Source organism: Falco biarmicus, chromosome 3 (genome assembly GCF_023638135.1).
Source record: "Falco biarmicus isolate bFalBia1 chromosome 3, bFalBia1.pri, whole genome shotgun sequence".
Classification (NCBI taxonomy): Eukaryota; Metazoa; Chordata; class Aves; order Falconiformes; family Falconidae; genus Falco; species Falco biarmicus.
The window spans coordinates 51,020,639-51,036,421 of record NC_079290.1 but is presented as its reverse complement, the minus strand read 5'-3'; the positions used below and the strand labels follow the sequence as shown (position 1 = coordinate 51,036,421).

The 15,783-nt window shown below is 39.9% G+C and overlaps 1 protein-coding gene across 2 annotated transcripts in view; it reads right to left on the bottom strand.

Moving 5' to 3' along the window:
• Positions 1-802: 802 nt before the first annotated feature.
• PRKDC (protein kinase, DNA-activated, catalytic subunit) overlaps positions 803-15,783 on the bottom strand; it is an 81,561-nt gene continuing 66,580 nt past the window's right edge. For both annotated transcript variants that reach the window (XM_056330861.1, XM_056330862.1), the window contains exons 72-86: positions 15,376-15,556; positions 14,698-14,858; positions 12,944-13,155; positions 11,692-11,779; positions 10,736-10,879; positions 8,627-8,831; positions 8,001-8,068; positions 7,511-7,731; positions 7,112-7,204; positions 5,146-5,235; positions 3,831-3,902; positions 3,544-3,745; positions 2,926-3,114; positions 2,209-2,348; positions 803-1,182 (exon numbers count right to left, since the gene is read on the bottom strand). In XM_056330861.1, the coding sequence (XP_056186836.1) occupies positions 978-1,182; positions 2,209-2,348; positions 2,926-3,114; positions 3,544-3,745; positions 3,831-3,902; positions 5,146-5,235; positions 7,112-7,204; positions 7,511-7,731; positions 8,001-8,068; positions 8,627-8,831; positions 10,736-10,879; positions 11,692-11,779; positions 12,944-13,155; positions 14,698-14,858; positions 15,376-15,556 (2,271 nt within the window). In that variant the 3' untranslated portion in view covers positions 803-977. The remainder of the gene's footprint in view (positions 1,183-2,208; positions 2,349-2,925; positions 3,115-3,543; positions 3,746-3,830; positions 3,903-5,145; positions 5,236-7,111; positions 7,205-7,510; positions 7,732-8,000; positions 8,069-8,626; positions 8,832-10,735; positions 10,880-11,691; positions 11,780-12,943; positions 13,156-14,697; positions 14,859-15,375; positions 15,557-15,783) is intronic.

The window sequence follows — 15,783 nt, the reverse complement described above, 5'->3', positions numbered from 1 at the left end:
CCAGCTGCTCAGCAGTAACTAAAGCACCCCTGTGTTATCAACGCGGTTTCCAGCACAAATCCAGAACATCGCCCTGTACTAGCTACTATGAATAAAACTAACGCTATCCAGCCAGAACCAGCACCTGAAGACAGGCTGCCAGCAAGGAAGAGCCACATCTGGCACAACTTCCACACCGGCAAAGCAAAGACCAAAGTGCAGGAGCCATTCCCGTGCTGTGGGGCAGCTACGGCAAGAAGCTTCCAGTGCCCTGCTGCATCGGCAGTGGCTACTTTTGGCGTTGGCCAAATGAATAATTTGGCATTAACACAACACGAGGAGTGCAGACTTCTAAAGGATAGAGATAACAGAGTATAACCTCTAATTGCTACAAAACGATCTGCTGGAATGGTCTTATCATTACTATCTTATTATCCAGTAATGAAATAACCATTCAGATACTTTAGGTGTTATCTAGAACTAAACGCCATTTTCCATTTAATTTTACCATGTGCCTCACTTACTATTGATACGAAAAATCTTCTAGCTTTAATTACAAATAATACATGTCTGCGGAATGGTTTCAGTCGATTGTCATCAAGGTCTCCATAAAAAGACAAATGCAGACTTGCACTACAAGGATGCCTACAAGTTTGCAGGGTATGAATTTTTGCTTTCCTCTGAGTTGACCTCAGTGCCTTTCAAGTAAGCCTTTAAGCTCTACAGTCTCTCCAGTTCTTTCTACATTGACTTTAACAAAGACAATAAGGCTGCTTTGTTCCAGAACCACATATAAGAAAAATAATTAACTTTTAAAAAAATATCACTGTTTGAATACAGCTTTAATACAAAAAAAATGATATTCTATATTAATCAAGTTTACCGATGATGATACAAGAGGTTAAGAGAGTGTTTCCTGTTTGGCTGTAAAATTCTGATCTGGTTGCAGCTGTTAGGGTATGGGTCCCTTGGCAGACCGGGCTTTAGAGAGCAGTCCCTCACATCCAGGGTTCCCATCCTTCCCAGACTCTGCCAAGAATATTGGGGTCTGTCGCTTGATCGATCAGGCATCTCACTTGGGTCTCCTCTGAAAGTCCATCCTCTGGCTCTTTAGCTCTGATATTATGATCAGCATTACCACGAGCCACAGCTGCAAAATCATTATAAGCGAGTGATTTCTCGTGGCCCAGGCGTAGCTCATCACTAAAATTGAGAACACAAAAATAAGCTCTTATTAAAAGAAACAAGCAAAAAAATCTCAGATGGATTTTTAAATACGAAACAGTACTTGAACATGATTCACGCAGCTTTATTTTTCAAGATGTGGAGACTGTTCAATAACTGCAGAAGTCTTGGCCAGTGAAGACTGGTGATTTCAGGTGATTTCCTTTACTATGAAATATTCACACTAAATATTCCCATCTTGTCAAAGGTCTCTAACTGAAAGAAGGATGCAGCAGTTCACATCCAAGCTGTTATCTCCTTACCTGCCCTGCTGATTTTGTGTATGCAAGAAGTATTTTGCTGCCTCTTCCCATTCAGCCTTGACCACAAAAGGGGCTCCTCCCAAGTTCTGCACTTTTCAGGATTTGTATGGTTTTAAAACAGGCTTGCTTTTTTTGCCTTTTTTTTTTTTCCTTGATTAATCCAAAAGGTCTTTTTAAAAGAGGATGGAAGGGATTAATTGTACTTTAACTGAACTTTAAAGACATTCCAACTTGAGCCAGACTTGACTAGGCTGACACAAACAACCTGAAAATGCCATCAGATTTGATTTTAATGCTTTTGGGAAGCAGCTTACCTCTGTGCCTCCCGCAGAGCTAGTTCAGGTTCCATTTCAAGCAACCGTCCAGCAGAAGCATATTGATTTAAATACTACCCCTAGCCTAAAAGCTGTGGAGGCGCAAATACGGAACAGCAGTCTGAGGAGTGAGAAGCAGGCTTACAGGGTGAGGATGAGTGCATTGCCAGGAACAGTACAACTGCTCAGGAGGTCTGAGCTGGAGCAAGAACACTCACAGGGAGATACCTGGTGTTTTGGCCTACAGGGTGATTCAGATTGCTTGTCTGTGGACCAAAACAATTCTGACAGGAGGTTTGTTGAAATTTTGCCCCATCTGCCTCTTCTCTTTTCCTAGCTGCCATTCTACCTGAAGTGATCAAAACCTGACACAGGAGACTGCCAAGGCTCTTGGTGGAGCAATTTAAAACAGAAGCAGACCATCTTACCAAGTGATTGTTGCTGGATTGGCACCCGTAAGCTTTCTTTTGACGTAGTTGACTTTTTGCAAAGGGTACCAGTTTACTTCAGATGTATTTATTTCCCTGATCCATGTGCCTCCTTTTTTCAGCTGTCTTTGCTCAAAGTTCTAAAGAGAAAATAAATTTGACCTAAATCATATACTTAAAAAGACCTTTAAGCCACCAGATCATAGCAAGTCAAGCCAGTAACTCGTAAATGGAGGGCAAAGTAGTGAGACAATATCTAGCTTGCCCGTGACTTAAAATTTAATTTACAACTGGAGTTACTGAAGTGCAACTAGTTTCAGATTTTTCTCTCTGTAATTATTAGTTTGATGTATACAGTGTTGTTATGTACATTTAAGAGGCTCAAGGCAAAAAGCTGAAAATCTTTATGCTACTGTCCTAAGTGACATAACGGGATCAAGAGATATGAGAGATAATGCATATTTTTAGGATTATCATGCAGATAACGAACAGTCCACTGATAGCACACATACATGCCACTATTCTTCATCCATCAGTATAATATTCTGTCATTTTAAAGCCTTTAAGTTCAGTTTCTCTGAGAACCCAATGAAACAAAGAAAGATAAAAGAAGCACTGAAAGTAAGCATCCAGAAATACTTCCTTTTTTATCTGTTTTATCCTTATTACATTTTAACAGTTTTCACACAAAGAAAAAGGGAAGAGAAAAAATCCCACCTTCCAGTCCAAAGAAGGCTCTTTTACAAATACATCCATTGTGCTGATGATGAGATCCGGATTCGAACGATAAGCTCTCAGGGCATGCACCATCACACTGTAAATGAGACCCCACTCTTTCACTGGCATCATCAGATTAACAAACTGGCGAGTCAGACGAAAAGGCATCAACTCTGGCACATTCAAAAACTAGCAAAGGGGAAGGACGGTTGAAAGAAAACAAGATAAGCAGTCTTGGAATAGAAGGATTAGAAATAAATATATTTATTTTTTTAAGCTTTGAAACCTTCTTTGCCACTTAACTGAAAATAACATGCAACACAGGACAGGACCAAGTTCTGACATCAAGTTCTAGGCATGAATATTTAGTGATAGTGGTTGAAAGCCTGGCTGAACTACACAAAACAAAACCATATAGACTCCGTGAAACTCTATAGCTCTCTGCTTGTCTGAGAACATCTGGAAACAGAGATTTTCTTCTATTAACTAGAAGTTGTCAAGATTATTTTGCATTAGAACAATGACAAATGAAGAACATCAAATTTAGTACTGACAATACACATGTAATTACACATAATAAATGCAAAAGCTGTAACAAATTAATTAGAAAACAAATACCTGTGTAGCTGAACCAAACGCATGTCCAAAGTCTATTCCCACCATGCCACCTGTCTCCTTGTTAATCATAAAGTTGAGCAGATGCCTGTCTCCAATACCAAGTATCCAGTGGCTGATGCACATCAGTGCGTGAGAGCTGGCAAAATGGGACCGTAGAGACAGGAAGGCTTCAGGAGACGTACTCATTTTCACAAAGGCACGCCTTAACGAAACAGAAGTCACTTGTTGCATACAGGTAAAACACCAACATTCATTTAACAATGTGCAGTCATTAACAGTACACTTACCGCAGCAGATCTTCTGGAACACTGTTTTCCCTGCTTTTGAAAGACATAACTGTTTCTCTACGGCTAGCATTTCTGCAAATTAATGAAGGAATAGTATTAGCTATGGAAGTAACAGCCCACTGGATGTTAAAAGTTGTGTACACGACTGCATTAGCACGTTTTGCTTACCCCAGCAGACAGTACAGCAAGCCACACAGAGAGTTTGCTGAGAAATTTTTATCTGATATTAAAAATACTCCCCCTCCTGTCTTTTTCTGCCAACAGTTATTTCCAAGACTGACATTTCTGAATACAAAACAGTATGTAGTTTTGTCTAGTTTCCCCAAAAGTAAGGAGATGGGTTAAGTTTTAATGCAGCAATACAACTGTGTTCTTTCTGGCTGGATAGTCTCTTCCAAGCAGAGAAACTAAGGCCTAGATTAGATCTCTCAGCAGCACGCAGAGGCTATATTGACACTAGAGAGTAGTGCAGCACAAGGCGAGTATAGCTGGTGCTGAGGACATCCATGCTGTACACATTTGGGGAGGGTGGATGAGTGCTCTGGCCTAGCCTGGTCCTGGGAACTGAAGGCTCCTAGCAGCTGGAATGCACAAAGTGCTCTCCTGCCGGCCTAGTTTCATCTGAAAGGAGCAGAGCGGCGTACCAGGGGACAGCTCTGTGATGCAAAGCAATGTGAGGTGAGTGGGGGTGACAGGGAATTTACTTCAAAAGCACATTCCAGATCTAAATACAAGTCTTAACATTGACCCACTCAGTTAAAGAAGTCAAAGGTTTCCTTTAAAAAGCAAGATGCTTGCTTAAGCATGTTATGAGCTCATCAGAAACACTCCGCTGGAAACTTCACTTCCCTCCACTACAGTGCTAGATCTAGGCAGGTGTGGAAACTCCTCCGAGAGGATCCTCAAGTCAGGACCCAAACCGAATCATCAAATATTCTTAAATTCTCAGTGAATCACAGTGATTTTCTCTTTCCAGCTTCAGCAGGTGCTCTGGCTCTGAGGCAGCCTACCTAATTGCATAATCAGGACCAAGACACCTAGAAGATAAAGTTGAAGAGGAGCATCTGCTTCTAGACACTTTCTTAGGGAAGTGAGCAACCTTCTGGAAGCACTCCTGTCCTCTGGTGGGATTTTGGCAGTACTAAACTCCCCCTGCAGAGCATCTCCAGTAAGATGAAGCAGTAAAATGAGCAAAAATCAGATCTAGCCAGCATTATTATAAGGCAGATCATATTTTTCCTGGAACTTCTACAACTTCGTGTGTGTGCACACTCTAGCTTCTACATTTTATGTGCAGTTCTCTTTCAAAACCTACCTGTACATAATATGGTATCGAGAGCTGCCTTGTGCTTTCCCACTCATCTGGGACAGCCACTTAGAATAGGTAGCCCGAGGTCCTTTTTCGCTAAGGAGAAAAAAAGAAAAAAAAAAAAGCGCGTTGATGATTTCCCTATATTACCTTTCCACTCTGTACTCAAATATCCGCAGGCTGTGTGCTACCATGACCCATGAGATTTTTATGCACGGGAGGCGTCAGGAAGCTACAGCCTACATTAATTGTAGCCTTGCTATGGAAATGAAGTTTATGCGGTCAGTGCATATGCTGATTCATACATCTCCTTCCCCCCAGCTTTGAATGAACTTCATTCATATTTGACAGAGGACTAGACATCTCAAAGGTGTTAATTTGTCAGTAGGTACTGTGAAAATTAGATGCTGACTTGAGAAGACAGACCCAAAATAATTTCTTCAGGGAGGGAAAGATATTTTTAACAGTCTCACATCCATTTGAGAGGCATTATGTAGCCTACCACAGCATGTGCTGTCATTTGTCCATCCAAACAGGTGGGGAATGCAGGAAGGCAGTCCATTATCTCCTTAGTGTGTACAAGAGGGAAGGAATGGGGGCTTGGACTTAAGAAGACAGTCTTCATTAGTTGCACTGCTTATATAATAATTTGATATTTTTCTCCCATCTTATATATACTATAAATATACTAGACATTATTCTCTTCCAGAGAGGCAGCAACTTAGCAGAGCACCCGAGATCCTTTCCATTTAAGAAGTATTTATCATTTATAGACTGCACAGCCCATCACTGTGGGATAAAGAAAAAGATTTCAAAACTTCAAAAAGTTATTTCCCCTACCCCAACCAGAATATTGCCAGCAAGGATTTGATCAGAATTTTCCTTTGCGAGTGCTGTCATTCAACCATAGTTCAACATAAAGTGTCTTAATTGACTTGATTGAAGAACATATGGGAAAATTAATTTAAAGTCAATACACAACAATAAAATAAAGCTATGTGTTGGGGTAAATCATTAATTGTTTTTGGAAAGACACTGATAATGTACATTTAACATATTAGAAATCTCCCCCCGAGGTGGTTCCATGTGAGTTCTCCTTCATTTTCCCAGTGAACTGAGGCCAACATAACACTGCTGCTGTTCACAAAAGTGAACCAGACAGTGCTAATGCAGGAACAATAGCAGTTCCTAAACTGCTCAAAAATAAAATACCTGTAGAAATAAAGACTTTTTGGAGTCCAACCTCCATGCTGGAGGTTCCTCCAACCTGCCCCATAAGCATGAAAACCAGTAAAAATAAGTGCTGACAACACTTCGACAAACCCAGATAGAGACTATGTATTGAGAACAACACTGGCAAATAAAACCATATTTCTAAATTCCAGGATAGAAACAGACTGAAATGCCAGAATTAAATAAATTTTACAAATATTCATCCTCCAGTTACAATCCAGAGAAAGCAAGCTAATTTATTCAAACCAGCATTTGTATGAAGTCAGAGATAGTGTTCTTTTACAGCCGTGTTTTGTGCATCTGCTGCCAGTTTCCCCCACCACTGACTCACTGCCGAACCCAGGTTCTGAAAAGCGCTCTTCTGCTCTCCTCTCCTCTGCTCCCCCCTTTTCTGACCTAGGTCCATTTCCTGCCTGATCAAATCAAAAGATCAAAATCCTTTACTTGCAAAGTCAATCTGCTGATAAGGAAATGGTGATGATAATGACGTCACACATCATTATAATTACAAGCCTCTTGTTTAAACAAGCTGGGTGGAGTATATTACAGGTACAATGGTACTCATTAAACAAACAGTTGCCAATTACTAATTTGGGTCAGGAAGTACAAACTGCCTCCTTGCTTATAGGTGCCTTTTATTTCATTCTTTCAAAAAAAGAAATGCTGCCACAAGATTGACCGTATCAAAACCCCATTAGTAGTGGTCTCTATTAGAGCAGACAGTTAAACCAAGCATCACCTGTTATAGTTGAAGTCTTCCTCTTCAGACATACTATTCTTAAGGAATTCCCTTAAAGTGCAAGTATTTTCCAGCCACTTGATGAGTCCCAGTCTGGAACAAAGAAGCCAGAGATGTGAAGAAGTTGCTCAGCTGAACTTTAGAGGAACACCACAAATAGCAAGCAACACATTCTAGTGCCTCCTAAAAAAAGGCTGAAAGCTACCAATATAAATATACTCTGAAAAACAGTTTCCAGACAAAGCAATTTCTATGTTGTTTAAAAGGAAAAGAAAAAAAATTAAGCCAAGACCCAAAACACTCTGAACCAGAATGTGGCACACAAATCTCACGTTCCAACATCCCAACAGTAACAGATGTTAACATAAGGATTTCTGCTCCTTCAAGATAAATGCCTACCTTGTTGTCATGGGGATGACCTGATAAGTTTTTAACTGCATATTCCTTTGGCTACATGTAGCATCTTGGGAAAGGATAATGTTCATTACATCAAACAGCTGCTCAATACGCTGGTCTTGTCGCAAGTCTTCACCACCTTTGACAAGGAAAGGATACTCCTGCTCATCACTGCCTCGGATTGTTATACGTTTTGGCTTCCTCAAGGATTCCATTACCTTTATCTTGTAAAAAGATAGGAAAACCCAAAATATTTGTGACAGAAGACTTGGCCTTACAGAATCATCCCTGAAATTAAACATATCTGTCATTCCTAGATGGCATAATCAAGTTGCTCAATTAGTACTAGAAAAACAAATGCCCATTTGCAGACCCTCCTTTATGTGCTGCAAGATGCGTACACAAGCAACAAGCTTTGCTATTGTCAAACTCTTCAAATGGAACACAGACACAAATTTGTAACACACAGGATTTTGACTCACACTTAACATACCCGTTCATCAAATCCAGAGATTTTTGCATGGTACTCTGGCAGTGGTTTCCCTTTTCCATCATACTGACCTGAAGTGGTAATGGAAAAAAATAAAAGAAAAAAGTTATATAGACTGACCTTAATTATTATTATTTTTTAATTTCAAGTGTTTAAGAATAGAACACACTTCCAAATATTTAGTCAAATTGGTAGAATGGTAGTGAAGAAAATATTTTAAAATGCATAAAAATCCAACATATACATCATATAATTTTATCTGTGAATTACTAATATTCTTTCCTTATAAAGCTGTTAGAATTGCAGCTCTTAATGGTTTCAGAGGACACGTCCTTTTTGAACTAGATTTGAACATAGACTTATATGTCAGATTTTGTGGAGTCAGGCCTTTAAAAAAACCACAGAAATTCTTAGGCAAGATACAATTTTAGACAGAATTTTAAAAATATCAGGACTACAGCTTAAGATCAGATTTAAGTGACGAAGAATGAACAGAGCTATTTCAGATGAAATCTACTTCTGCATAAGGCCAGAAAGAAGGGTCATATAGCCAACATAAAAAGAAGAGCTCAAGAGCAGCAACTTCCTTGTAAGGGACAGTTCACCATTGACACTGAAGAGGAACTTACCAGGAACCTCTAGTTCATTCCTCAAGAACTCAGCTTTGAATTCACTCATCCATGGCGAACATTCTTTCAGGTTTCCAGGTTCTTTATGTTTTTTGTTCATTTCTGAGAGGAGAGAAGTTGCAATCTCACCAAAGTCATTAGCCTTCATGTTCAACAGTTCTGAACCTCCTTTTCCAAAATGACGGTCAAAGTCTTTCCCAAAAGCCTGAGGTTCATTTACAGAAAGGAATCCTGTTAACACAGTGCTAGGAACGTCCCAAGAACACCAAAACAGTACTTTCCTATCTACACACACAGCTTCATCTGAGCTCCTAAAATACATCAGTCATCCTTCCACTTAATTTTTTTTTTTTTCTCCATTACTTCTAGTCTGTCAGAACCTTCTCGCTTCCTGTTTGGTAGACTCACCAGCTGTCCTCAACAGAAATATCTACATTTTACCAACTCAGTGACATCAAAGTTCTATAGAATGAGATCAAAAACCTTTTTGCCATGTCAAAACCAGAAGCTTGGCCCTTTTACCTTCTCCAGGTGCAGCTGGATTCTGGGTGAGCATATCAATAATGCTGCTCATTAGACTTAATACACATACCTCATCTGCTCACAAAAATTTAAGAACAGCTAGTGAAACAGTAATATAAATAAAAGTTTTCAATTTTGCACCTGTTAAAAAATACAAATTCCATCATGAATCTAAATATAGGATTATTCTCAGGACATTTAATTGATGCCCCGGTCTTTAGATCTAGTTATCACACTTTTGAACTGCTGCAACAAAACCCCCAAAACCCTCAACTGTTTGATTTACAAATGGTAAAAAAATACAGATGGATAAGTTCATTAATGTTTTTTCCCCTCTCAAATATGAATACTCTGTGCATTATGGAAGGTGTGGGGTTTTGGGTTTGGGGTTTTTTCTCTCTTTTTTTTTTTTTTTTTTTTTTTTAAACTAGCAGCAGCCATACTCAACCATACTACATAGTAAGCAAATACATCCTAGTTAATTTCACATATACCTTTTTTGCTAACCAAAAGATATATGTATACATAAGGCATGTCATAAAGCTTCATGTATTAATTTTTTGTATCACCTTAGAAAATACCAACATACATGTTTTACTTACTATCACATTTATTATTCATGATTTATTTTGAGATAATTTAGATGTACAGTGTATAAACCCATATTTTTTAGAGTGTATTAAATAGCCTGTTAAAGTGCAACAACATTTCACACTGATCCATTTTAATAAACAAAGTGAGTTTTATCTGCAAGTAGTTAACTGAGTTGACTTCATCTGTCCATAATTCAAGGTTCTAGAAAAACGAGATGTCCCCTCTCAGACCTCATTGGTATTAACACTTTGGAAAGACATGTAAGCTCACTTCTTTTTTTAATGCCTGATTGTTTTTCTCCCAAGCTATGGAGGACACAACTATTTCACTGAAGTAAATGAAAATACAGAAAATATCCTTCTGAAGAAGAGACTGCTACAGTCAACATCTTTATCACTTTAAATCTATTTCCAGATGATCATTGAATTGCTTTCTCTCTTCTGTTCTTTGACTTCTTTTAAAATTCAAGGCAGCAAATATTTAAGAGCCTTAACACTGCATTTTAATTAATACAATCCGTCAACAGTGTTTAATTTATGTATTACTGCATATTACTATTTCAGATCTGTCAGTTTTGTAAAGTCCTTTCTGTAATTTTTCATAGTTGTAACTCTTCTGAATAACCTACCCTAAATAACTTAGTATCAGCGTCAAATTTGAGTAGCAAAATATAGCAAACCACCCTAAGGTGCTCATATACCCTTGGCAGCAGGAAAAAAAACAAGACCAGATTCTTGTGCAGGTTCATGGATGGTCAGAGGCCAAGGCCCTGAGAACCTGGCAACGTGCAGGACAGGGGAGGCAGAAGGTGAGTAAGAGGGAAGATTCAGTCCTGCTTCTAGCAAAGAAATCCCAGTCCTGTATTCCTGACTTGATCCCTTGTCTCATCAAGTCCTGCAGCACCTGTAAAAGCTGTGATCTTGTCCCCTCTTTTGACTTCCTAGTGCCTTCTACAAGCATACAATGCCAACACTACTTGGCAATCACACATACCTGAATAAACCTTTTCCTCAGCAATCCAAGGCCAGGAGCCTCTAAAGTTCCCAAATTCTTGTACATTCCTTCATACATTTCCTTAAGCTTATTTTTATTTCTCTGAGCTTTTGCCAACTCGTTTCTGACATCCTCAACCCAATCCTGCAAAAAGAAGGGAACAGATGAGTACTGAGAAAAAGTTGCTTCAGGGGAAGCAAGACCCCTGAAAGACTCTTGCTGTTCAGTGATCCACGCAGATTACTTCTGGGTGACCATATTTACTAGTAGTTAATTAATGTGTCTTTTGACAACTAAAAGAGCAATCAAAAGGCTATGGATATATTTCCCTTTCATTCTGTGTCTCGATAAAATGTTTCTACTTCATTAAGATAATCACGTTCACTACCACAGTGTCTAGTGCAAACCAAGAAAGCCTCTATGGTGCCAGGAGTGGTACCAAACACATGAATGAGAATCCTTTAGACAACAGGGTCAGAATGTAGACAGGGAAGCCCAGCAGAGAGCAGGGAAAGGGCATAAGAACACAAGCAGTCGGTAAGAAATTACAGAGATGGCCCACAAATGATAATTCTGTAATGGTTTCAGAACAATTGAGGAAGACTGACTATGGGGCAGGGCAGAGACCTTGAAGGAGAAAGCTGAAAAGGGCTACTACAAAACAGCTAGCTGGCACAAGGGAGGAAGACCATCACCAGTGAAAGCTGCTGACAGCACCCCAGCATCATCACCAGTTGATTCTGGGTTGAACCGCTTCCTGCGGCTGTGGTGTCAACCAAACTGTGACAGGCTCCACCCGGCACACTCTTTCCTAAACACAGGGTGAGCAATGATGGGGGCAGGATGTGTATGCATAAATAATAATAAAAACAAAATAAAAAACCAACCAAACAAAAAAAACCACCAAAAAAACCCCCACCAAAAAACCCCACCAAAAAACCCCCACAACACTTTACCTTAAAAAGCATTACGGGATTAGAGAGCTGTTCCAGGGAGCAAACAAAATCTTGAACTACTCCTCCTCTGTCCAACTTATTCTTGATCCTTTAAAAGGAAAAAAAGCGCATCATAATGCAACAGGAACTACCATCACCACCTAGCCTGCAGATAAGCAATGATTCAGGTTGTCTGCTATATTCAAGCATCTGGTAAAATAATTCTAAGGGTGGGCAGGTAGGACCCCCTCAGAATTCTCTCTTGGACTGCATGACTTAAGGTATTGACTGCTCTCACCACACAGCTGCCATTTTTTTTAATTAAGTGTGCCACTACGAAAATAGGAGCTTGGTGGGCGAGTGGAAACAATATTGCAACAGAAATGGGCATTAACCAGACCACATATTCTGTCACTACAGTTATTCAACGGCCATACAATTTGTGAAGCACAAGACTTTATCTTCTTATTTTAAGCAAAGGCATTCAGCAAATGTATCAAGAGATTTGAAAAAATGGCAAAAAGACACCTAAAATTGTATTAGTGGTTCTACAGCGTTGTGTGATAGAAGTTGACTTTTGCCTGGGGATTTACTCAGGTTTTATTGCATGGCAAACAGGGAAGGGAGGGCTTTTAGAGGAAGGTGTATGTGCACACTGAATAAGCAAGAGAATGCAACCAAGAGATGTCAGTCCCCAAGATAACGTGCATCTGTTTCACTAGCCCTCTCCAAAGCCTGGTAGGAGCATGTATTCTATTTAAACACGTCTGCTTTCTCTTGGCATTAGAAAGATTGTAAGTGTCCAAGCAAGCTTCATCTTCATCTCCGATGGGTCCTAACTTTGACTGCTGTTAAGTCTACTACAGTAAGAGCCTAAACATGCACCAGATCCCCCTTCTACCTCCACAGAATGGGAGAAGGAAGATGAAACTTCAACAACCACAGAATTACAAGGAGAAAGCAGTTGCCTCTCTGTGCTCTTTCTGTTTTATCTTGGAAAAATTCTAACATCCCACAGCCTGGGGACTATATGCACTCACCACTTCAGAAAGTATTCAGGCCACTAACCTGAGTATGTCTAATACTAAGACACTAAGACACTTTATGTATTGATTTTCCCTGGGCCTTTAAATGAAAATACAGTGTGCGTCAGACTACTCTCTAATATTTCTCATGCCCCCTAAAGAAAAGAGTTTGTTTAGGAAAAATAAACAAACCTCTACACTCCTGAATAAAAAAACATGCAAAAGAGCTACTCCAATAGCAAATTCACCTTTCTACAAACTCCTTGTTCTTACAACCAGTTGCAGTATCTTTGAAACAGTAACTTTCACTGCTGATCATGAAAGGGTAGATGATTGCCTGGGGATAGGTATTTGTGATCTCTTCAACAGTATGTTGCACAGCTACTGCTTCATCCTTGTCAAGTAGTGCCATCATCTGGCTAATCCAACCAATGAACTGCCAACAGGGAACCGAAGCAAGCTGCAAAAGACAGACACTGCTTTCAACTTTGGTCCTCCTCGAAAATATCAAACACAGCAAACAAACAAAACTGTTCTGTGGCCTAGCCTGACAGACAGAAACACACAAAAAGGAAACTGTCAACTAGGTTGCACAAAACATTCCCCAGTGAAACAGAGATTTTCATTACTATTGTTACTTACTACCACCCCCACCACTGCTGCTGCTTAACAGGTTTTCCATTATAAAGATTTGCAGTTTATTGATTCAGATGAGGCTTTATACTCAAACTTGTGGATTTTCTGTTTGGATGCAATACAATAATTTTTGATCACCACATACAAAAACCTCAAAAATGTGAAGACAGTTCAAACACCATTGGGTTGAAGTCTTGATGCGAGTAAAAAAAGAGCCAGGAAGGGGAACACTAGAACTCCTACCACAATTTTGCCCTTTCTTCAACTTTAAACAGGTTTGGGTTTGCTGACACATACTGATTTCAGTAAAGCACTCCCCCAATACACTTCATGCTCACTTCTTTTTCAAAAGTGATACAAGTTTTGAAAGGAGTACTATAATACATTTTCTGGTGATAACCAGAGGCCAAACTCCGACTCCTTTCCTCCTGTATCATCCCTTCCTACCTTTCTAGTGGAGTCTGAGATCAGATTGCCAGTATTTATCTCACAGAACGACAGAGGAGAGGATGAAGAACTGCCTGGTGAACTCCTCTTCTGGGTGAGATTTGTCAGCTGGGCCAGCTGTCAGGTTCTGTCTGAACCATCAGTTTCACTGTGGCCACATCTTGTGCACCTCAGCTGGTTTTCTACTTTCTCAGTTTCTTGGGAAAACTAAACTGTGTTTCTGTCTCTCTTGAATTGTTCCTTTGAAAGGGCCTGGTGCTCTGCTCTGTGAGCGCCAGCACAATGGCGCGGGCTTGAAAAGGTGGCCAGGCTAAGGCAGAAACTGGCATGAGTCACAGAGGAGCTCTCAGCTTATCTGTCCCACGGCAGCAGGGGAGGCAGCGGGGACACTGTATCTTGCCATGGAACAGCAACAGAGGGACAGGCTGTGAAAGGGAGGAAGCGGGAAAGGAGGAAGAAGCTGTAGTAACCTCTGAAGTGAAGCATGATAGGGAGAGGTGGGACATGAGGAAAATGAGTCTGGAAAAGCTGCTGGCTTCCTGCATATGGGAAACGCAGCCTACAGAAATAAAATACATTCCTCACCTTAATACTAACTACCTTTATCAGCCCACTTAGGTTGTTCTGAAGAAAAAAAACCCAAACAACCCACTACACAGTTCCCCTCCAGCAGCTCTCAAACTAACATTTGGAATCAGAGTAATGATAAGAAGTTAAACTTTTAAAAACAAAGTTTCTGTCTGTATGAATTAGGCTCAGCAAGTTAGAGAAAAGACAAGGAACAATGACAGGATAAAATTTATCTGATTTACCTGAAGCAAAACTTACCAGTCTAACCTCTATACGTCCAGCCTCCACCCCCACCTTTTAAATTCGATTTACAGAAACATTTGCTGCTAGGAAAATGGAAGCAACTAACCTCTCGTGTCACTAGACCCAATGTCTCTGCTGGATATCTTTCAATTATTTGCAGCAGTCTAGGAAACCTCAGTCTGGCTTCTCTGGAGTTCAGTTTTAAAGCTTTTATCATTCTCTTCACCACAATAGCTGGGAATAGCTGCAGATCTGCAGGGTTAATTTCTGCCAAGAGACATTAAACAAGAATTATCAGAAACACCATCACTTGTTCCATGTCTTTGATCATCTGGAACATTCATCTTTACAATTCAGGTTGTCGGGTTTTTTTCCCAGTGTATTCTGTATTTTTACTTTGTTCTTCTTCCCATCTGTTTGAACTGCACACATCTGCAACACATGTACTTGGGGATTGTAAGGATTAGCTTTATCAGGAAGCTGCATCACTGCTGGTATCTTGCCTGCTTTAAATACAGCACTGCTGTGGTCTGGGAAGGAACAAGGGAAGCACACACTGGATATGATGTATTTCTCACAAGCGAGAGGGAGACTACGAGTGATTCACTAGTATCAAAGCTAGCAGTAATAGTGGGGGGAAGGAATATAAATACTGTTGAACTGAAGGACAAACTGTTCCATTTAAATCCAAGCTGCACTGCTCAGGGAGATCTGCTGGGTATCACAAAAGCTCACGTATCACAGATAAATCCACCTCACACGCTTAGGAGAAATCCTGACTAACCAAGCAAGCCTTCTTCTTCCCTACGCAGATGCTGGTCACAGAAACCGACCAAAGTCATATACGCATCGATAATTCCCGCTACATCTACATGTTCCATGGAGTGGGAATGCTCTTCCTCTTCGGACTTCCTCACGGCACTGCTGAAACACTGAAAAGCCTTCTTGTTCAGACTTGCCAATACCTGAAATTCAAACACAAGAGAAAAAAAAGATATGTTAGCAAATAGCATTCAACAATTCTTTCTGAAACTGAAGCTTGGTTGCATGTCTTGAGTAGATAAAACTTTAATTGTAGTAGATGTTTTGAGCAGCTGACAAAGGAAAAAATTGGGACATTATTTCAGTATTTCTAGTATTCAAGTATTCCACAATTTTCAATTAAAAAATATAAAACACACTTTAGTCTTTG